This window comes from Cupressus sempervirens, chromosome 9 (assembly GCF_028749045.1).
Source record: "Cupressus sempervirens isolate cs-2001-9-10 chromosome 9, ASM2874904v1, whole genome shotgun sequence".
NCBI classification, from domain to species: Eukaryota; Viridiplantae; Streptophyta; class Pinopsida; order Cupressales; family Cupressaceae; genus Cupressus; species Cupressus sempervirens.
The window spans coordinates 76,775,012-76,798,211 of NC_143126.1; the positions used below are offsets into that span (position 1 = coordinate 76,775,012).

The 23,200-nt window shown below is 34.6% G+C and overlaps 1 protein-coding gene across 4 annotated transcripts in view; it reads right to left on the reverse strand.

Moving 5' to 3' along the window:
- LOC149537691 (mitochondrial Rho GTPase 1-like) overlaps positions 1–23,200 on the reverse strand; it is a 126,776-nt gene that overhangs the window by 34,742 nt on the left and 68,834 nt on the right. For all 4 annotated transcript variants that reach the window (XM_089799032.1, XM_089799034.1, XM_089799033.1 and 1 more), the window contains one exon: positions 11,736–11,848. In XM_089799032.1, coding sequence (XP_089655158.1) covers positions 11,736–11,848 — 113 coding nt within the window. The remainder of the gene's footprint in view (positions 1–11,735; positions 11,849–23,200) is intronic.

The following is a 23,200-nucleotide window of genomic DNA, read 5'->3' on the forward strand; positions in this document are numbered from 1 at the left end:
GTTAACTTCTATGCATTCTAGAAACTTTCTAAAGGACTTTATATACAGGCACTCCTAGTGTACTTTCACAATCTATATTGAATGAATATATCATCATTCTGATCATACTCTTTCTGGTCTACTGTTGTGCTTGTGTTTGAGTTTCTTAGTCTTGAGTGAATTTTTCCCTAAGGCAAATTCTTACATGGTATTAGAGCTCGAAGAGATTCTCTACACATAGTCGTTCAAGACTATTGTTGCTTCAGCATCTCGACAATCTGCAGAAATCAAAAGCATCTAGAGCCAAATTGGACCTCGCCATTGTGTCTGAAACGTTGATTTGGTGAAGATTGGCTATAAATTTTCCTATGCTAGGCTAAAATCGATCGTGAGGCAAAAAAAAATTTGCAAATCAACACCCGAAGGCCCCGATTTGCAAACTGGGTATGATCTATTCGATCTGCACATTTCAATTGTTTCAGATCTGCATTTAATTTATTCTCTGCATTTTTTTTCCAATTTGTGGGTATTTTCAAAAAAAAAATTTGCCCAGTCGGGCTAACAAAGAATTTTTTTTTTTTTGCAGAACCGGACAATCACACCCCAACCCTACAATTTGGGAGAATATCCCTTAATCGGTGGGCATCTATTTATTCGGCATCAAATTGAACAAACTGGTGGACAAAGCATAATCCAGCCGATACTCACCGAAATCCGGGCACCGCTCGCAAATCACCACCGACGGTCCGTTTGCACTCACCATCCTATCCACGGCCTAGCACATTTAAACAACGAAGAGTTCATTCATCCCATCAATGTGGGATCTTTGTTATGTACTCCCGGCGCCATGAACCATAAACTCCGACACAATTTGGTTTTTCTGTCATTCATTTTCCGTCTCCGACAAGATCAATTCCGCCGTTCATTGCAGACATGTGGCGAAATACAGACCCGCCACGCGGCAGAAATTTGCTAGTTGTGTAGTGACCTCAAGACACGTGACGCTTTTGCCCATTCCGACCTGCGGCCACGTCCTTGACATGCGGACCAATCCGCTGTAGACACATCAGCCCACCTCTGAATTAGCGACCACGTCAACTATCCACTCTACATCCACGTGGCAGTCGTACCTTGCACAATCAGCGCCATTCGTACGTCAAATAAGCAGTACACGTCAACCTTTTCCGTACAATTTCGTACAGGGGACATCATCCTCTGTACTGTTGACATTAGCAATGATGTCATCACAAGGCTCGGGTACGCGGACGACATTAGTTCCTAAGCCTAAATTTGACGGTCGTCTGACCGTCATTTAGGGGCAAAATAGAACTATTGCTACAACTGTATGGCCATCAAATTTAACCCTGTCTTTTGCTGATCCAACCCCTCTTCAGATTGATTTTTGATTTTGTAGTCCGACTTTACGAGGCCATATCTCAGTCATCTGGACTACAAATCAGGTGCGATTTTTTTTTTTTTTTTGGTAGAATTTCCTAAACTTTTTAGTGGTGCAGCTCTTTTTTGGTTTTGGTGCATGGGTTTGTCAAAAATTGCGTCTTTTGGCGACTATACCTGTCCAATCCTGCATTTGCAACTTCAATTTCTCCGTACGGGCTCATCTGAACACAGAAACAAGTTCCATTTTTTTTGAAAGTGCATTATTTTTCATCTACTTTCTAGATCTGCAATTAGATTATAGGGTTGTGTGGACAAAAGTGTCACTTTGAGAATTAGGTCCTTTTCTGCATTGTAATACTTTGATATATCTTTAGAATTGTTGTATATCCGAGATACATTGTAATGTTCCAGTTTTGAACTCCATAAGGAGGTTGTAAAAGGAAAAATCAGAAGTCCACTAAGGCCAAAATTAGCAAGTGGCCATTGTAATTGCACTACATATAAAGTGCTAAAGCATCTTTTTTGGGGGGATTTCTTGATTTAGTGAAAAAGGGGGTGTTCTTGGTGTCGTGTTCCTCTTCTCTGCAATTTTTTCATTTTCTACATGATGGAAAATTTTAAGTTTCCAAAATTAACTCCACATAACTATGCTACATGGTCCATTAAAATGTGGTGTCATTTAATGCATAAAGCAGTTTCTCAATATGTAGATGGTACGCTTCCTAAACCAACAAGTGATCAAGTATCTACTAGTGTAATCACTGATTGGCAAACAATGGATAAGAAAGCCCTAGGTGATATTTGTTTGAGGAAGATGTTTTCAAAATTGAAGATGCGCTTGTCTCCTTAGATACTAAGACATTTGATTCCATACAGGATTTTATCATAAAGGTGAATGAATTAAGGACAAAGCTTAATGATTGTGGGAGTCCTATTAAAGATGACAGGTTGATTTATCTCATTCATAACAACCTACCATCAGAGTACTCCACATTTGTTTCTACTAATAACACCTCAAAGACTACATTAGGGTCTGCCTATCAGAAAGTCTCTTTTGATGATTATGTTGACCTGTTGGATAAAGAAAAAAGGAAGTTGAAATCAATTCGGATTCTCAATTCGCCAAAGTCTAAGGCATTGGTAGCCAATAATGAGGGTTCTCAAAATTCAGTTGGTCAATCTTCAAATAAAGGAAAGGGTAAGAATAAGAAATGGAAGAATAACAAATCAGAGGATGCAGAAAAGACAACAACCCAATCAAATCAACAAGGCAAGTCTTCAAATAAGAAGAGAGACAATAATAAGGACAAGAAAAAGTGTGCTTATTGCAAGAAATTGGGTCATGAAGAACATGATTGTTATCATAAAAAGATTGATGAGTTGACCAACATCATGAAGAAACATAATGTTCCACTGCCTAATGCTTAAGGAGAAAGGATCTTCTTCAGATTCAAAGGGCAAAGGGCAAGCACTCATGGCAAATTCAAATTCTTCAAAGGAATAGATTCTTGACTCAAGTGTCTCATATCTTATGGGTTCTTCCAAAGGAGATTTTGCTTCATTGAAGCAGTTGAAGGTATCACACATCTTTGTGGGAGATGATACAAAAATGGAAGTTGAAGGGAAAGGAAACGTGGAGATGGAAAATGGAGAGTTTAAAGATGTTCTCTACGTTCCAAACCTAAGTTCTAATCTCTTCTCAATTTACCAAATCACTCACCTTGGAGATGGTCATAAAGTTGAGTTCCTTCCTGACTCAATAAATGTGCACAGTCTAAAAGATGATCCAGTGGTTGCAATGGGGAAAGTTAATCATGACAAAAGGTTGTATTCTTTCTCCCACTTTGTGCCCAAGTCTCCTTCACAAGCCTTGTTGACTCAATCCAATTCTCAAATCCTATGGCATGAGCGGTTTGGTCATCTTGCCTTCCACTATCTTCAGCAACTTTGCTCAAACAAAATGGTCAAAGGTCTACCTACAATCAACTTTTCCCAAGGTGAACGTTCAACAGGTTCAGTGGATATGCATCTAGAGGAGAAGTTACATAAAGGGAAGTCTTCAAGAGCACCAATTTTTCTTCAATTGGTTCACATGGTTTTAGCAGGTCCTTTTGCAGTGACATCAGTCAACCAGGGTTCCTACATACTTTCATTGATGACTTTTCACGGTATACTTGGGTCTACTTTCTTCATCACAAGAATGAAGTGTTGGACAAGTTTCTAGCCTTCAAGACTCATGTTGAACAGAAATCGAAGAAAGTCATCAAAGTTCTAAGGATGGACAATGAAAGCAGATATGTCAACAAGAGACTTAAAGACTTTTGCAAACTTGAGGGTATTGCTCTTCAGAATCCATCAGCATTCAATCGCACAAGACAGATGTTGCAACATTGAGGATCTGAACTCTTAAGTCCATGGCAAGTTGCATGATACAAGCCAAGTCTCTAGATCCATCACTTGAAATCGAAGCAATCAGCAGTACCAATCACATACTTAATAGGTCTCCTCATCCTGCCTTGGATAGAAAGACTCCTTTTGAGGTGTGGTGCAGCAGAAAACCAATTGTGACACACTTTAGAGTCTTCGATTGTCCAGCATGGGCAAACATATCTCCAGGGGATGCAAGGCACCACCACCTAGGCATTGTACTTTCATTGGATATGAAGACAATGTTAAGGCATATAGACTTATGGATCCTAAGACACATGAGATTTTTGTGAAGAAGGATGTAAACTTTGAGGAAAGTTCACCCAACTTATCCTCTAATCCTCTCCGCACATCATACATTGTGGAAACTAATAGTGACACCAGCGATAGTGCTTCAATAGATTCAGAGACGTGGAGTTCTATCGACAGTTGCAGTGAGAGGTCACGGCATCAGCACATTCCACATGCATATATTGCCACAATGACAGGTCCAACAATACACCCAATCTTCCAGCTCCAGAACTAGAGGATGACTACATAGCAGATATTTCAAGTTTGTTTGTGGAGTCATACATAGCGGATTTGGGGGACATCATTGATGATATACATCTTCTCTTTGATGGAGAAGGTCCTTCTACAATTGTTGTGAGGGCTCACTCTAACCCTCATGTCCATTCTATACATGATCGATCTTCACAAGTTGATGTGATTGTGGATACTTATGTACAGCAACTGCAGGAGGTTTCTTTATCAGTTGAGGAGACAGTACATTCTTTGGGACAAGTTCTACATTCATCCTTGACAAGGGCAGTTGAACAGGTTTCAGAGGCATCAATGATCATTGGGATTCTTTCCACGGATAGCGGAAGCATCTCACTTGTGCCTATGGTATTGTTTCTTCCAAAGGGGAGGAACACTATTTTGTAGTCTTGGATCAGCTTCTACATCAGAGCAGCTATCAGTGATCGACACTTCATTTGGGGGGGCAGACTACCTTGTCTCTCTTGTGGAGGGGAATTTTTCCTCTTTTGGGATAGTGTTCTTCTTACATTTCTCTATTGTATATACTTGATGTATGTCATAATGGGAGGGTCTTGATTACTCCATCCATCCATGCATCTATTTTTTTCATCTCTCTTTTTGGGGGAGGGTTTTTCCCATGAGGTTTTCCCTATTTCTCCGCTTTATGAGAGATTGCATTTCATTACGTACATGGGTACCTAACATGGCCTAATAGTCGAGACCCATCATGCATTGCATCCTAGATTTTGTGAACTTAAGCACATTCCCCTAAGTTGCACTTAAGGGGGGGTGTTAGTGTAAATAAGTATTTAGTATTTACACTTTACTTAAGTTTACTTAGGTTAATGCATTATTTTATTATTTATTTAGGTGAGACACTTAGGAGTTTGTTTACTCTCATGAGTTGTCATGTTGACAACACAGAAGTATGCAACTCTAATTCAGCACATGGTGTCTACAACACTGGAGTTTGCATCACTCACTGAATTGTCATGTAGACAAAACAATTATTCGCACTCCCATTTTAGCACATTTTGTCTACAACATATTTTTGCGTGCTACACCTTTGTAGGCTTATCCTCACATCATCACACTTACTCCTGTGCTTAATGGAAGATAATCCATATATGGTGGACATGTGCCTGATTGTATGACTTATCATGTTGTTGCCTTCTATGCATTCTAAAAGTTTTCCAGAGGCCTTTATATACAGACACTCCTAGTGTACTTTCACAATCCACATTGAATGAATATATCATCATTCTGATCATACTCTTTCTAGTCTACTGTTGTGCTTGTGTTTGAGTTCCTTGGTCTCGGGTGAATTTTGCCCTAAGGCAAATTCTTACAGGGGTTGTGGCTATGGCAGAGGACGATAGACTATGTTCCGGTAGACATACACACAGATGCACAATCACATGTCATGTTGATGTTGATGACAAGTCCACCTAATATGTGGGGGCTATGGCTACTCAGTCTTCTAGGACCTACCTTAGACACCTTTGTAGCGAGCAGACTGAATACTAAAAGGCTGAGGTCAAGCTTGAGGATGAGGATGAGGCTTGAGCTAGAGATTGAGCAGATAGACTTGTCTTTTGTTTACAATGTTACTATTTACACTTTACACTTACACATACATTTCATAGATCTTACATACATTTATGATTTGGTGTCATCGGTTTATGGATCTTATATACATTTATAATTCCATATATTTATGTCATATGATCCTATGTTTTCTATTTACTTCAGTTACAATTTACATTTTACGTATGTGATGGATTTGTCATTTATGTTCCTTATTTATGTATGCTAACTTCTATTTAGTGTTTCTAAGTTATATTCAATAAATGGTGCATGAAATAAGTTTTAAATCGTTAAAATCTCTAAATTTCAAGAGTTTTTTTCATTTTGTCAAGTCATAGCTAAGTCACGAGTCGAGATAGCCTTGCTGACTATATATTCAATATAATTATTTCATTCAATACACTGGATACACCAAATATTTGAACAATAAAAGCATATAAAAAAATCAAAATCAACCAAGATTTGCAACCTAGAACCCTCAAATAAGTTTTAAAAAGGTCATACCATAAGCTTTGCCACCATGTAAGAGTTGGTGTAGAGTGTTGTTGTGGGGTTTCACACCATCGCCCCAGTGCAAATGGGGACCCCCTTTTTCTCTCTTGGTCTTGTCCTTTTGGCTTTAGTTCTTGGTAGTCTTGGGCTCGGTCTTCTAAGGTCCCCTCTTTCGAATGAGAATTGGTAAAATTGGCCAAGTTTGGAAAGTGTTGTCCATGTGGCTCCCAGAATGGACATTGTTTACTTGTTTGAGAAATGAATGTCTTGACATACTATTTTTAGCTAGTCTATTTTTAGTAAGTCTATTTATAGTAAATTTCATTGTCTCCTAGATTGACCTTGTTTTCACTTTGGAACTACTTATTATTTTTAGAAAGCCTATTTATAGTAAAATTTCACTGCCTCTCATATTGACCTTATTTTGACTTTGGAAAAACTTACTATTTTTAGAAAGTCTATTTTTAGTAAATTTCACTGCCTCTCGGATTAACCTTATTTTGACTTTGAGACAACTTTACTATTTTTAAAAAGTCTATTTTTGGCAAGTCTTATGTGGCAACAAGTGAGCTCTAGTTGATAAAAAGCCAAAAGGGTATCTGCTTCTATATCCAAAAGAATGAGCAAGCAAGACAGTCAATCAAAAATGGTGAAGTCTGGAATCACCCTTGAAATATCCAAAAGTGGAAATGCATGAAAACACCAAGAAAAATGGTTCTCATGGAATTCTTCTATCATGGACAAAATCCATGACCACTAAAAAAATCATGCCTTGGAGCAAAATGGTTGTTACGGAATTATTTCATCATAGACAAAGTCAATGACCACTCAAAAAATCCTGCCCTAGAGAAAAATGGTTGTTGCAGAATTCTTCCATCATGAACAAAATCCATGGTCACTCAAAAAATCTCCCTGGGAGAAAAATGGTTGTTGCGGAACTCTTCAATCATGGACAAAATCCATGACCACTCAAAATTTCTACTGGCAAGAAAACTAGAAATCTTGGAAAGTGTTGAAATTTCTCCTTCATGGAAGGAAAAACAACTAAGTGTTTGAAAATTTCTCCTTCATGGAAGAAAAAACGACCAAGTGTTGAAATTTCTCCTTCATGGAAGGAAAAACGATTGTGGTAGAAAGTTTCTCCTTTGTGGACAAAAAAATGGCGTAGTGTTCGAACATTTCTTCTCCATGGAAGAAAAAATGGCTAAGTTTCGGAAAATTTCACCTTCATGGAAGAGAAAAATGGCTAAGTGTTTGAAATTTCTCCTTCATGGAAAAATAAAAAATGATTAAGTGTTGGAATGTTTCTCCTCCAGATCTCAAATTTTACCCTCTTTAAGTGTGCACCCATGACTGGAAAAATGATTGATGATGATAAACAAAAAGAGGAGGAATTCTTCAAAAACATAAGAAAAGGCGTTACAAAGTGATTTTAAAGCATTGGAAGAGAAATGTGAGAAGAGAGAGAGAGAGAGAGAGAGAGAGAGAGAGAGAGAGAGAGAACTTTTGGAGGAAGAAAATATTTTTCTAGAGAGAGAATATGTGATAACTCTATATGTTTCATGTTGAATTTATTGCACGATTCTTATATTGCTTATTTCTATTTTGTAGGAGGAAAAAAATCTAGTTCTAGAAATTCAAGAAAGACGCTCAAGTCCCATATTCTAGTCCTAGCATCAATGAAATTCAAGTATCAAGTGATACAGTCCCAAGCGTTCAAAGTTCAAAGATCAAAGTTCAAATCCAAAAATTTAAGAACATGGCAAAGGAAGTTCAATATGAGGAAGTTCTAAAGTGACATAATCATCAACAAGGGATTCCAATCCATTTCATGGAGATAAATTTCTAAGCATGTACATGGACGACGAAAATGTTTGAGGAGAGATTTCCAAAAAAAGTAAGTCAAAGTTGGATCTTAGTTACAAAATGACGCATTTGGAAAGGACCTGAGCTTATCTAGCATCCATCATGATTTCATGGAATCTAATTATCTTTCATGAAGAGTTAAGGTCTCCAAGTCAAACTTCTATGCATTCAAAGAATGGAATCAAGAATAATATATTCAAGGAAGACTAAGCATTTATTCAGTAATGGACATGCATAGTGAACATTTATTGCACCCCACTCTGTTTCTGTGTAAGCATGAATAGTGGGCATTTATTACCCACCATGATAGTGGATCTCTTATTACATTAATGTAGATTCATTTTCTTTGCCCTAACCCTAATTAGGGCTGATGTGGCACGATCTGGGCCATCGATTATTGTGATCATCCGAGTCATCTGTTGTAATCGAGGACCTATATAAAGGCCTCACTTCTCATTTGTAATGGGAGGATTTTCTAAGATTATTGCTATGAGCTATTGAGATAATAGAGTTTCCATTGAAGCTTGGTGAATACTTGATGTGTCTTAGTGCTTGCTTGTTCTCTTAAATTCCCTCACTTAGATTAAGTTTAGTTCATTTAAAGTGTTGTGATTGCAATGGAGAATATGATGGTGTATTGATGGATTCTTTTGGTTCATACTTTTTGACATTTTAGTGATTCTAAATCGTTGTACAACTATTTGTTGTTCCCACTTCTCTTAGAAATAGATTAAAATCTCTAAACCCTATCCCATTTCATTTTGGCATATTTCGTGAAAATCCAACAAAAGTACTTCATTGCAAAACCTCTAGATAGCTCCCACATCCAATATTGCTTGAAATGAATCTAAGTAAACATGTAAGGCCCCTTGTGATCATCAGCAATCCACATCAGCCACCAAGATTATCCACAGTCAAGACCTGACATTGAAGGAACCTTGGAGTCATTGTATGATCTTCTAGCAATCCTAGCATACACGAGACTTTGTTCAAGAGAGGATAAGATATTTCAGTATTTTGTTCTACTGTTCAACGAGTGTCCTATACCATGTAAAATTGGTGAACCAAATTAACAAAGGATCTAGGCATTTCACGAAAGCACAAGCACGATTGGTTATGAAAGAATAATAATATTCTATCAAATAATGCAAATCAATGTGATAAGATCACAAGACAACTAAGATTTCTAGAAAGATTCCTAGGACCTATATGTACTCTCAAGTAAGCTTATGTAACAAATTTGATTAGAACCTTGTTGATGACCTAACTACTAAACCCCCCCGTTACACCATGGCAAGCAAAAATGAAAGTTCAGCCTTTTGTAATGCTATTTAATTTTTGTAATGCTATTAATCTTTTGCAAAAGAAAATGAGCTTAAATGAGTTTGTTTTGGTGTTTGAAATGCTTAGATTGTACTTTTAGGGTTAGAAATTCACTTTTGAGGTACCAAGTCAAAATGAGAGAGGAAAAAAGCAAAGAACATAATGATTGCACTAAAATTGATGAGTTCATCTTGTGGTCGACTCAATTTCCCTAGATTCTCCCCCTACTTGCCAAAGTTTGTGCCAAGTGGACGCACCTCGGTAGCATTGCCCCCTAACCAACTCTGCAAATAGACCAAACCAAAACCAAATCCAACCAATCCCTTCACAAATCCAATAACACAAATTTTAGAAGTTAAGAAGCAAACTTTGACAAAGGAAAGAAGGGACCTTAAACAAGAAATAACAAAACTAGAAAGGTACTTTGATAACTTGTCCCCAAAGAAAACTTCAAGCAAGTAGTGAGAAGCTGCTGAGAATAGGAGTTGATGATGCTTGGGTGCCTGGAAACTTTCTAGGAAAATATTTAGCGAAGAGAAGAGTGAGAATTACTTGAAAAATGGTTTTGAGCGTATAATATTTGTGCATATACCAAGGCTTGGAACTACAACTGGGGGCATTTAATGAAGTGATTGTCCTAAATCTCTAGTTATGTTGTTCAAGAATTGTTGCATTGACAAATATGTTGTTTATCTCTCCTCCCTTGTTTGCTTGTTTCTAGATATTTGATGAGATTAGGGAGACTGGCTAACATTTTGTGTATAGATTAGTCTCTTGGACTTGATAGTTAAACTTAAGAAGAATGAGAGAGTCAACAGGTCTTATTTACTTTAGTTGTCTTATTGTGTGGAAGGTTCATTAGTATTCTGGTAGTACACTGTACTACAATGATCTGTGATCAGATCTCAAAACTAATGAGAAAAATCCATACTTCAAACTTCATGGTGTACACTTTTGTTTATTTTCACTCTCTATTGAATCAAGATCGCATTAAATGTCAAATCAGGCATTTCCCTTATTTCTTCTTTTAATATCTCTCCATTTGTTGGGTTCCCAACATATTCCGAACTTATCTCCCAATAATACATTAAAAAATTTAAAATATTTTAGTCCTTTGGTGTGCTAAGAAATTGATATGTAAGAGATATTTTCGACAACAAATCATATTTTGATATGGCTATCAGGATTCAACCGTGTATTTTATTGAGTCGAACTCATTGACCCATGCTTCATGAGAAGTGGTTCACACAAATTCCCAAGAAAGATATATTATTCTACAATTCTAGCTAGGACCAGACATAGCAAATAAGCACATTGCATTCCATTTATGCCAATGGTTTTCTTTTAACCAAGTGAGGTCACCCATTGGCAAGAAATGATGATAGCAATCAGTCAATGTATCCTAAAGGTTACACAGTTCTTGCAAATGAAAAGGTGCACACCACCATATTGACAATATTTAAACATTTTATAGACAATTTCTCTGCCAATCACAGATTTATGAGCAGCAACAAGGGTGTCCATCAGTTATGATGGATGAAAAAATGGCAAAAACAAGCCTTTAAGCATTGTCATTGCAATGTGTCCTAATGAAGCAATATTATTAATGCAAATTGAGGATGGGAACTTCATTGTCAAAATCCTCAGCCAACAGATATGACAGATGCTAAAAATGTTGTCCGCGTCAAAGCAAACAATGTTAAAAGTTGTAAGGTAGCAGACAAATTTATTGGTCAAAGCTACATAATGGCAATGCCATTTATCTTCCACTAATTTATTGGTCAAAGCTACATAGAAGCACATGTTTTGGACACTATGTACCATCCACTCACTCACTTTTGTAATGCAGAAGATTGGCACACAAATTGCTTGGCATGTCTTAGTTTTGTTAAAGTTCACCACAATCACATATAATTTATGTGAGAATTTGATGTAATTTAAAGATTTTATATTTTTATTTAATTTTCCTTTGAGCACTGAGAGTTAAAGAAGATACTAATTAATAGTTAATTTGCAAACACCACACAACATTCAAGAAAAAATACGTAATAGGTAATTACATACTGAAGTATGTACACAGAAAACTATCAAAATTATTGAGCAATTTGTATAAAGAAAAGAAAAATGCAGATTTCAGTTACCTGTCATAAACAAACAGGGCCACATCACATGGAGCCAAAGATTCTCTATTTGCCAAAAGCTTTTGCACCCCATCCTCTGAAATTTCGCGCATTACTAGTGTCTTCCTCATTCCCTTCACACAAAACGATGTCAAATCAGTAAGCTGCTTCAAAAAACAATATGTTTTGATAATCAGACTACATTTTGCTTGGCTAATTCTTAAGGTTCTTGCAGACAGATAAATAGCAAATTCAGTAAATATAGCAATACATGAAGACAAAATAATTGTGCTTTAAATACACGTCTTTCACATTTAAATAAGAATTATTTTAATCTAAACACCTACATTAAGAAAGGAGAAAACAATAATAAAATATAAAGTAAAAGCAAGACAAACTGACTTGATAATGTTAACACAGGAAAATCAGAAACCTTTTACAAAATCATACGAATTATTTCAATATAAAGAAGTAATGAAAGGGGGAAACAACAACAAAATATAAAGCAAAACAAAGGCAAACTGACTTGAAAGACTTAACTCATGAATACCAGAAACCTATTACAAAATCATGTTAACAAACCAAGAATCAAATCTTTCAGATGAAGGCAACACCGTATGAATGCCATATTAGAGTCTTTCATTCAAAATGGAGTGCATAACTTACTTAACCAGGAACACGATTTATAATGTTTGTTATTCCACATGGGCACCCATTCGAAAGAAAATTGGAGAGATCAGACTGTGTCGAATTCTGAAATTTAAACTGAGCTTCAAAGAAAGAGAATTATCCACTCCCCTCATTAGATGAAGTATTTCAAATTGTCAACAGATCCCAAATGATATCATTTTTCGATGTATATTTGGTGGACAAGCAAGTGATGGTGAAAGATGAAGATTATTAAAGACAGCCTTCACCACCAAATGGAGAAAGTTCACATCCTGAAGATATTAGAATTATAATGTTTCTTTAATGGTCATATTAGTCTTTAGTTTTTAGATTGTTAAATTGTAGAATCTGTCAGATTGAACTGTCTTAGAGTTAATCCTTTCTATGGTTATTGTTAATCATTAATTGTACATACTCTAATAGATATATATATATATATATTGTATGCTATATATATTATATATAATATATTGTATGCTATATATTATATATAATATATTTCTATATAATATAGATATGTTATACTTAATAATTTTTAATTAATGATTAATTAACATATATAACCATAGAGACATGTCTCTTCACAAGACATGCCTCTTGAAGATATATTTATATATCTTGGAAATCTGCAATTGAAACACATAGAATTACAACAATGTTATTACATTTGCAGAGATCCTAAATCTAACATGGTATCAGAGCAAGGCTGCAAATGTTTAAATATATGAGTTGCTTCAGATCACTAAGAAAAGACTTATGTAAAAGATACATAAAAATACGCTCCAGAAATGTTGTGAATTATCTTAGCTGGAGACTTGGACAAAATAGTTTCATAGCAGCATAAAGTGAAGAAGAAAGACATTGAATAGAAAATGTAAATGTGTGGAACTCACCACGATGGAAAGGAGAATAGTCAGTCAAACATTCCGTAATATAAATAGAATATGAAAGTTGTAAGGAGTTATTAAATGCAGGAAGGCATCCATGTCTATCCTTAGACTCATTCACCGGCATGGGGATGTTGATTTTTTTTTTGTTGATAAAAGATATTTTAAAAATGACACAATTCCAAAATAGCAAAAAATATTATACTTGGGTCCTATATAATTGGAAGAAAATTGTCTTATATGAAGTATGATCTTTCTAATACCCCAATATTAGAAGAAGATTCAATTATATGCTTTCACATCTTCTTTTCATGTTGACAAAGAGACGTGAGCATAAAGGTTGGCAAAGGTATTTGATAAATTAGTCTTCATATCTATTGTTGCGCCCACTTCTGAAGCTTGAAAATGTTCTCATCAGTTTGTCGGGCCAAATATTCCCATAGTGCAGAATAAGATTAGCAAGCCTCATGGAACAATTTACTGGCCTTACTCTCATCAAGTAGCGCTCATCTAGTGCACACAACACATGCTATATATAAGTTAGTTATCTTCTACTATGACATGTTTGGTTTTAGGTCATTGTGACTTACCACCTACGCATACCTGGAATTATGGTTATTGGCTTCAACTGCAACAAGCTTTGTCTTGCTGGACTCCACATTGCAAATGATGTGATCCAGAATGCCCAAATGTCAGAAATTTGAAATTCATGAAGGCGTCGAGGATATTAATTCTCGGCATGACTTGCACTTGTAGCAGATGGAACAAGTTCGAAAAGATTTCCACGAGATTCCCTTTGCTCCAAATTAATCTCCATGAAAAGCTCCAGCTATGACTACCACCAAGATCCCACTCTCTTCCATGCTAAATTCGATAATACGAAAGATCTTGACAAGACCAAATAGACAATAATGCGACACAGATTGAAGGCATCATGCAGGCGGCTTAAAATATCTAAAGTTATATTTAAGTGAATATCCTTGACATAGGGTAAGTAGATGTATGAAACATCACAAACTTTAACATTAATGCTCGTGAAAAGTCATCAAACACATCACTAGAAGCGTAAGTATCCGTGAGTTATTATTAAGGTTATTTTCATATTATTATGAAATGTATTATTATTAAGTCTATTATTTTGGGATTTTGTAGTTGAAAGCATATATAACGTAGATGAGATATTAAAAGATGGAATATATGCATATTATAAATATATATGTGTAAAATATATATTTAAGTAAGATATTTATTTATCTATATTGGAATGATCTTATATTATTATGAAGAATTATTTTTGAGTATTATATTAATCTCTCTTATTTTTATACTATAAGAGTTATTTTGCCTTGATCTTTTCCTTCGAGAATGTTCTTACAAGAAAAGCAAGATAGATATCACATTAAGAGGGAGCTTGACATTTCATTTGAGGCTCTTGTAAAGCAAGGAGAAATTGTGAAGGGGAGCAGTGTGATAGAACATAGTAAATGAGCTTCATTAACTTCTGAAAGAATTGGTCACCACACATGCTACAGAATATGGTGAAGGGTCTTCTTCTGAAACACCCACGTATGGAGAAATATAATTAGTTCCATTTACGTCATCGTGGATGGAGAAAGGTAAAATCAGGTATCGTTATACTTGTTTGGTATATATCATCATATCTAATTTAATTTAATTTAGAAACATAGCATTATCGTATTCCTTTATGAATATATATGATGAAGAATTATATATATGTAATTACTTAAAGGGACATATAATTGTTATTAGAAATAATAACATTAATTTTGATTATTATTATTATGATCATTCATTTTAATTTGTATAGTATGGTGAGATAATATAAACCTAAATATGTGGTCTCTATTAATGGATATATATGTCTTTTGATTTCATATTTATTTTGATAAGGAAATATGTATATATGGAAATAAAGAAAATATATTAAAGTGAATCAAGTATTGTCTCTAAGATATTATCCCTTAATTACAAGAGAGAATTATTTTCGATTGTTATGGCAACCTTGAAAGAGAGGGAGCAGATAGATGATATGATTTAGTAAATCTTCGGTGATCTCGATCATATTGATTCAGAGGGAGTAAATCGTGTTGTGATAGAATCTTCAATGATCGATAGATTGTAACAGTCGAGAGGACTGTAATTTCATGCAACTATGTGATTTAATGGGTCTACCCTTGTGGACAAGTTTGTGTTCACTTATACTACTAAGCTTAAGGTTTGGAGTGTCTATGGATGAAAAGATCAAGTTGTAAATTAGAAAGAAGTATTCAAATTTGATGTGATGTGAAAGTTCCAAAGACCCTGATGATCAAGTTGGATAAAGTGAGGATCTTGAAACAAATATCCCTGATGATTGAGATTATGAATATCCTTCTTTATTAAGAGAGAGTTTCACTTCTTCTAAAGGCAATGTTGGAGTTTGGAAGATTTATAATCAGAGGGAGTCTAGAAATACATGGATGCGACTTCGTGATTTTAATGGGCCACACCTTGTGAACATCACTAGAAAATGAAAAGATCCTTAAATAACTTGCATAATCATACTCTAAGTACCGAGTACGTAAAATTGCTCAATGATATAAAAGTTGGAATTTCACATTGTGGGGGGTAAACTTAATAAACAATGTTCAAATTCCCACTTGAAACCATCTTTAGAGAGGAGATTTAATGATTTGACATTTATGGATTGTCATAGAAAGATAAGTAATTCTTACTCTTGAGTATTACAATTATCTACTTACTATAGTCTCTTTCTCAGTTATAAACTTATATGTACTATAAGAGTTAAATTGCATTGATCCTTTCCTTTATATCTAAAGATGTTCTTGCAGAAAAAAGAAGTTGGGACGTTTGCCACCAAGATTATTGTGTAGGCTCTGGAAGTGAACATCCTTTATGATTAAGATTATGAAGAAGAAATCTGACATTGCTTCAGATCAAGAGGGAGCAAATAAGAACATGATTCTATCAAATTTTTATTTGGAGGGAGTAGATCATATCACTTCAGAGGTAAACTTGACATGATTAATGATTATTGTTTCTTATGCACTTATTGACTAACATCATATGGTTGATGATTATATGCATATAGCGATAAATCTACTCTTGTAGAAAATGCTCCATGTCATGTGACCTTGTGATACTGGTGCATTTATCACAAGGATGAGTTATATTAGTACAAATGAGCAAAGTGCTGATATTTTTACCAAGCCTCTTGCAAAGTTGAAATTGTGTACTTCAGAGGTAAAATTGATATGACTTTGTTGTAAATGCATTTATTAAAATTTATATTCATGAATATAAAATTATTTTTGCTTGCAAGCTTGTATTGTGAAAAGTGACGACTTTTCTTGTGAAAGGTGATGACCTTTCGTGTGTTCTGATCCTATTATAAAGTGACGACTTTATTTTAATTGATCTGTTTTCAAACAATGGTTGAATTTGGTGTTATCTTTCAGGCCGGATTTTGCCAGACACATTGATAACCTTCATGGGTCTTTTAGGCAATAGCTGGACACCATGAAAACCCATTGTTTTGAAAGTTTGGGTTATCCTTGTTCTTCGGGCCGGATTTTTCCGAACACATTGATAACCTTCATGGGTCTTTGGGCGATAGCCAAACACCATGAAAATCCATTGTTTTGAAAGTTTGGGTTATCCTTGTTCTTCGGGCCGGATTTTGCCGGACACATTGATAACCTTCATGGGTCTTTTGGGCGATAGCCAGACACCATGAAAACCCATTGTTTTGAAAGTTTGGGTTATCTTTGTTCTTTGGGCCGGATCTTGCCAGACACATTGATAACATTCATGGGTCTTTTGGGCGATAACCGGACACCATGAAAATCCATTATGTTTTTCTCTCTCTCTCTTAGTTTAAAACATAATGATGATTACACCTTATTGTGTAAGTTAAACTTATTTCAATTTCCCTTTGCCTAAGAGGGAGTATTGAGGATTCTAGCCTCTTAGTGTGTTGAAGTAAATTCCATATGTCAATTTTACATATGTGTGTTGATGAATTCATATTGTTATGCCATTTTAGGGATATCATAGTGAGATGATATCTCCTTATACTCAAGAACATAGTATGTTATATATCAATCTTCCCAAATAAAGAGGGAGTGTTGAGATAGCTTCGATTGTATCTAAGTCATAGCTATGGTATAAAACAATTGATATACATATCATTGTTAGAATTAGATATTGTTGGCATGTTTGTTCTGACACATTTCGGGAAGCAATGCCTACTATAAAAAGATCTAACCTATGATATAGACTTCTTATTGAGACTTATATTATCAAAGGATAACGTATCTAGTGTGATATATGTATTAAGGTCTTTAATATGACATTCTAAGATTATTGTGATAATGTATTCTATTACAATCCTCCTGAGCTAAGAGGGAGTGTTAAATTGTAGCTTCTATCGGATTGAACTGTCTTAGAGTTAATCCTTTCTACGGTTATTGTTAATTATTAATTATACATACTCTAAGATATATATATATATATATATATATATATATATATATATATATATATTGTATGCTATATATATTATATATAATATATTTCTATATAATATAGATATGTTATAATTAATGATTAATTAACATATATAACCATAGAGACATGCCTCTTGAAGATATATTTATATATCTTGGAAATTTGCAATTGAAACACATAGAATTACAACAACGTTATTACATTTGCAAAGATCCTAAATCTAACATCGATGACATAGAAACTTTCCTGTCAGCCTTCTAGAAAGTTTTTATTTATTTCAGTTATTCTCCGTATAAGGAAACTAGGCATCCATTCTTAAATACTTGGTTATGAATAATAAAATATTATAACATGGTACCAGAAAGGGTTGATGGGCTTCTTTAAGATATGGCAAATTTTTTGAAAAAAAATCATAGCCTGTACCAGAAATATTTCAATCATTTTTATGTAAAAAGACTTTGCAAATTCATTGGCGGATTTAAAGATTTTTTTGCTAAAAATTGTGAACCTGGTCAATGGTTTTGGTAGCTCAATTTCCTAGTTTGACCAACAGTCTGCAAATTTCATGGGTTCCATGTACTTGCATGTGTTGTTTTACCAAGTGAAGTCTAGTGTTTTGTAACATGAAGGTTCCTATGAAAGGTTTGATAATTTTTTGTTCTTATAAAATTATGTTTAATTTTTGGTTTAACCTCAAAAATCCTTTGTAAGTTTCTACCGTTTTCTCAAAAAAACCAATGGTTTGTAATCTTGGGTTTGACATTTTTTCCCTGAAAATTTGTGACTATTTGCAATCTGTTTTGGGGCGTCATGCTCATCTACACAAAGGTTTGGAGGATTTCCTGATTTTCCTTCAAAATTGTGGCAACTTTTCTTGATGAGTGCCTTTGGCTATAGTGCAATAAACCTTGATTAAGACAAGAATAAAACTATGTAATGCACACAATTGTGAATTTGATCAACGTTAATAAATTGACAAAGATAAAGAGACCATCTAAAATTATGTTTAGTTTTTATTAACCTCAAAAAAACTTTTTGAGTTTATACCTTTTTCCCATAAAAGCAATGATTTATAAACTTGGATTTGACATTTTTTCACTCAAAAATAGTGCAATAAACCTTGATTAAGACAAGAATAAAACTATGTAATGCACACAACTGTGAATTTGATCAATGTTAATAAATTGACAAAGATAAAGAGACCATCTAAAATTATGTTTAGTTTTTATTAACCTCAAAAAACCTTTTTGAGTTTATACCTTTTTTCCATAAAAGCAATGATTCATAAACTTGGGTTTGACATTTTTTCACTCAAAAATTGTGACTGTTTACAATCTGTTTTGGGGCGTCATACTCGTCTGCAAAGATTTGGAGGATTTCAAGATTTTCCCTCAAAATTGTGGCAGCTTTTCGTGATGTGTGCCTATGCCTATAGTGCAATAAAACTCTATTAAGACAAGAACAAAACTCCTATGCCTATAGTGCAATAAAACTCGATTAAGACAAGAACAAAACTATGTAGTACACACAAATTGTGAATTTGATCAATGTTAATAAAGAGACCATATATCTTAATATATGAATCGTTCATAACAAGCTCCATACATATGTTTTAATATCTCATCGTTATTTCAAATAAATGTTACCCAATAATAATAACCTTATTTAATAAAATACATAGATAAGTCTAAGATAACTATGTTATCAAGTATTAAATAAGTAATATTGACAGGACAATCAATTACTAATGTTTAAATAAACAATATTTATAATTCTTTCAATGTTAATGATAACTATATTATTGTGAATATAATAACATAATCACACTTTATAAACAATATTAAGAACCAATTAACATGCTTAAGGAAATGGTACAATCGAACCCTTTCATAAAGCGGGCTATGGACTTATCGAGGATCACATATAAAAGGTAATTCAAGTTTAATTTCATCAGCACCATAGAAAGGAACACAACCCATAGCCTAAAAGGAATCATCCAATCACCAAAATTGTTGACTATTGCCGACCTATATATTGTGCCCTAGTAGGACTGTAGAAGGTACTTGATATTAACATGTCATCAATCCAACACTACCAATTAAACAAGGACATCGAAGAGCAAGCCATAATCACACAAAGTATACAAGGGAGGAGATCAATATAAATCAAGCCCAATCACACCCATGTGGTGTGCATAACGAAAGAAGTTATCTCCATGATATAAACCGAATACATCGTACACGAACATCACAAGACCATGTCAATATCATGGCTTTGAGATGGACATCCCTCATTGAACATCAACTATATACATGCCATAGACCATGGAGCATCATTTATTTCTAAGTAGACATGACATATTGGCAATAATAAGGGTGACAGTGGTGTTGGCATTGAAAGGACGTCAGAACCACGCAAGGAACTAAGATATCATGAATATTATGAAACTTTCCTTGCATTATTAATCAAACAATAGATGTAATACGATTACTATGATTACACTAATATTATTATTAATAACCCATTATATATATATATATATATATATATATATATATATATATATATATATATATCAACTTATATATGTAAATTTACATTAATTCAATAAGAATATCCATTAGACATATGGAGTTAATCGATGTATGTTATAATAAAACAATATAATTTCTTATGGGGAAGTGATTGATCAACTCCCAAAGTCTGTGCTCATCTCTATATGAATGGCTACATGCTAATCTAAAGATTGGGGTTATCTCTATATGAATGGATAAAATCACACTAATTAAATCTTCTATAGTGCCAGTGTAAGGACTGCACGTAGCGCTATATGTATGACTACATGCCAGCGTAGGGTTTGAGATCGTCTCTATATGAATGGGTAGATAGAATCTCATAGTGCCTATGCAGCAGCTTAGTGATGACTACTGTTCTAGTGAAAGTGATTCATACAACCTTGTATGAATGGCTAGATGAGTAATAAATGGAATCTCATAGTGCCAGTGCAGAAGGTTTGACCCTCCTGTAAATGGCTATTGTGTCAATGTTAGAGATAAGTACAACCCTTCATGAATGGCTAGATGAATAATGTCCAAAATATTCTAATGATGTTAAAATATGCATATGTGATTGGCCTTGGATAGAGGATGCCCCATCCAAGAAGAAACCTTAGAGGGTGTAATCCAGAGAAGATGATGGAATAACTAAGGGTTAGGAAATTCAATATGGAGACTTCTTTAAGGTTTGAGGTTAAGATAGAGAGTAGAATAGTATAGTTAGAGTTATTATTGTTAAAATTCTAACATTTAAATTACAAGTACTATTTGTCCCAAGCTACCCCTAATAGTGGGGACAGTACATACAAGGAGGGACAGCTCTATTATCCAACATCAAGTTGGCCATATAGTGATGATTTCTAGATTGAAGTTTTACAAATTGTTGGAGGATTGGCAGTAGAATATTCTATAGAATTATGACCATAAAACATGTACAGTCTTCTACAAAGTAGCTAGACAATGATCATTAATGGAGGGCATTAGAATATTGTAATGTTTCTTTAATGGTCATCTTAGTTAGCATTTAGTTTTTTGATAATATAGAAATTTTCATGTAAGCATTTTAGAAAAAATTTATTTCTTTCTCCGTTATTCTCCATATAAGAAGAACGCATCTCTATCTATAATTGCTAGTTTATGAATACTATAATATTGTAACTTACCAATGGTATTTGGATTGGTAAATGCAAAAGTTGCTTTTTGTATGCGAACGACATTGCTTTTTAAGGTATTAGTGGGGAAATGTATAGTCGTATACAGAGATGAGCTAACTATATTCTCTAAGAATAGAGCTGATCACATCCAAGTTTTGAAGAACATTCTGAAAATATGTAATGAATCTAGCATTTTCGTAAATCCTACGAAATGCACCATCGGAGTCACAAAAAGGAAACTCTAAGGGCACATTACCAAGGCATTTCTGTCAATGCCAAAAGAATTGAACCTATCATGAAGCTACCTTGCTTAATAGCAAGATCAAGTTGATAAGCAAGTTTACTAGTGGGTTGAGATAACAACTATGTGGGGTAGATGTAAATGAATAGACACAAACTTGTTGACATTAAGGTCAAATCATTTGTCAATTAGTGACTAAAACACTTAGTTGTTTACATTGCTACCAAGCTCCATATGCAAAAAGAAGAGTTTATCAAGCTTCACAATGTCTACCGAGCATCTGAGATAGAATGTAGTGTAAGTCGAGCTTCACAATCTCTACCAAGCATCTGAGACAGAATGTAGTGTAAGTTGTGCTTCACAGTGTCTACCGAGCTTCTGAGGTAGAGTGCAATGTAAGCCAAGCTTCATAGAGTCTACCAAGCTCTTCAGTGTAAGCAATGAAGAAAATCGTGTTAACCAAGCATATCAGTGTCTACTGAGCTGGCATTGTTAACGAAGTGAATGAAGGTAGTGTTGACCGAGCCATAGTGCCAACTGAGTTCTTCAATGCCTACCGAGTTCTCTAGTGTTCGTTGAGTCATCAAGTGCTAACTGAGTTCATAAGCTACTCTGAGTGATCAATGTGGACCGAGCATTAGTGTCAACCAAGTGCCATAGCTTGCCAAGTTGACAATGTTGCTGAGTGTCAGAACATCACCCGAGTTGTCTTCAAAGCCTAAGTTTCAGCATCAAGCCGAATTAGTGAAGATTGTTTGAATTTGCTTTTTTAGCCGACTCCAGAAGGTAATTGATTGGATTGGTATATATGTAATACATTTTATCATATCCAATTGCATGTAAGGAAGTAAGAAGAAGCATGAGTGCGAATTAGAAGGCTACAAGCAATATAAGGAAAAGCAGTCTTATCTATCACAACAAGGTGATCAGTTTACATCAAAGGAATCTCATACAGCAAACCAAGTTGCAAAGCAGAGATCAAATGTTGATTCATCCTAACAGGTGCATCAGTCAAATCCTTTAACAACGTGGACTTAACAGTCTTTTGTTGAATCTCCTAACAAAGTGCATACTTCATTGTATGTTGTACAAATTCTTTAACAAGGTGGATCTAACAGTCCCTATTGCTCCTAACGGGGCAAATCACCAAAAGTGATCAATTGTAAGCCTTAACAAGCCAACTTTATATTGCAGTCATAAAGTTTGTGGGTATCATTCCCACCCCAGTTTTACTTTCTACTTGGAAGGTTTCTAGGTCACCAAATATTGTGTCAAGTGTTATGAATGTTTTATTTCTTGCAGTTATTCATGCATGCAATTAGATCAGAATAAATATAAAGGATTAATTGGGGAATTAAGTTAAAAGTTTTATTGGTTCTTGATTCACCCCTCCCCTCTTAGTAACCTAGCCTACCTTATATTTCCAACAAAACTAATGCTACTACTAATC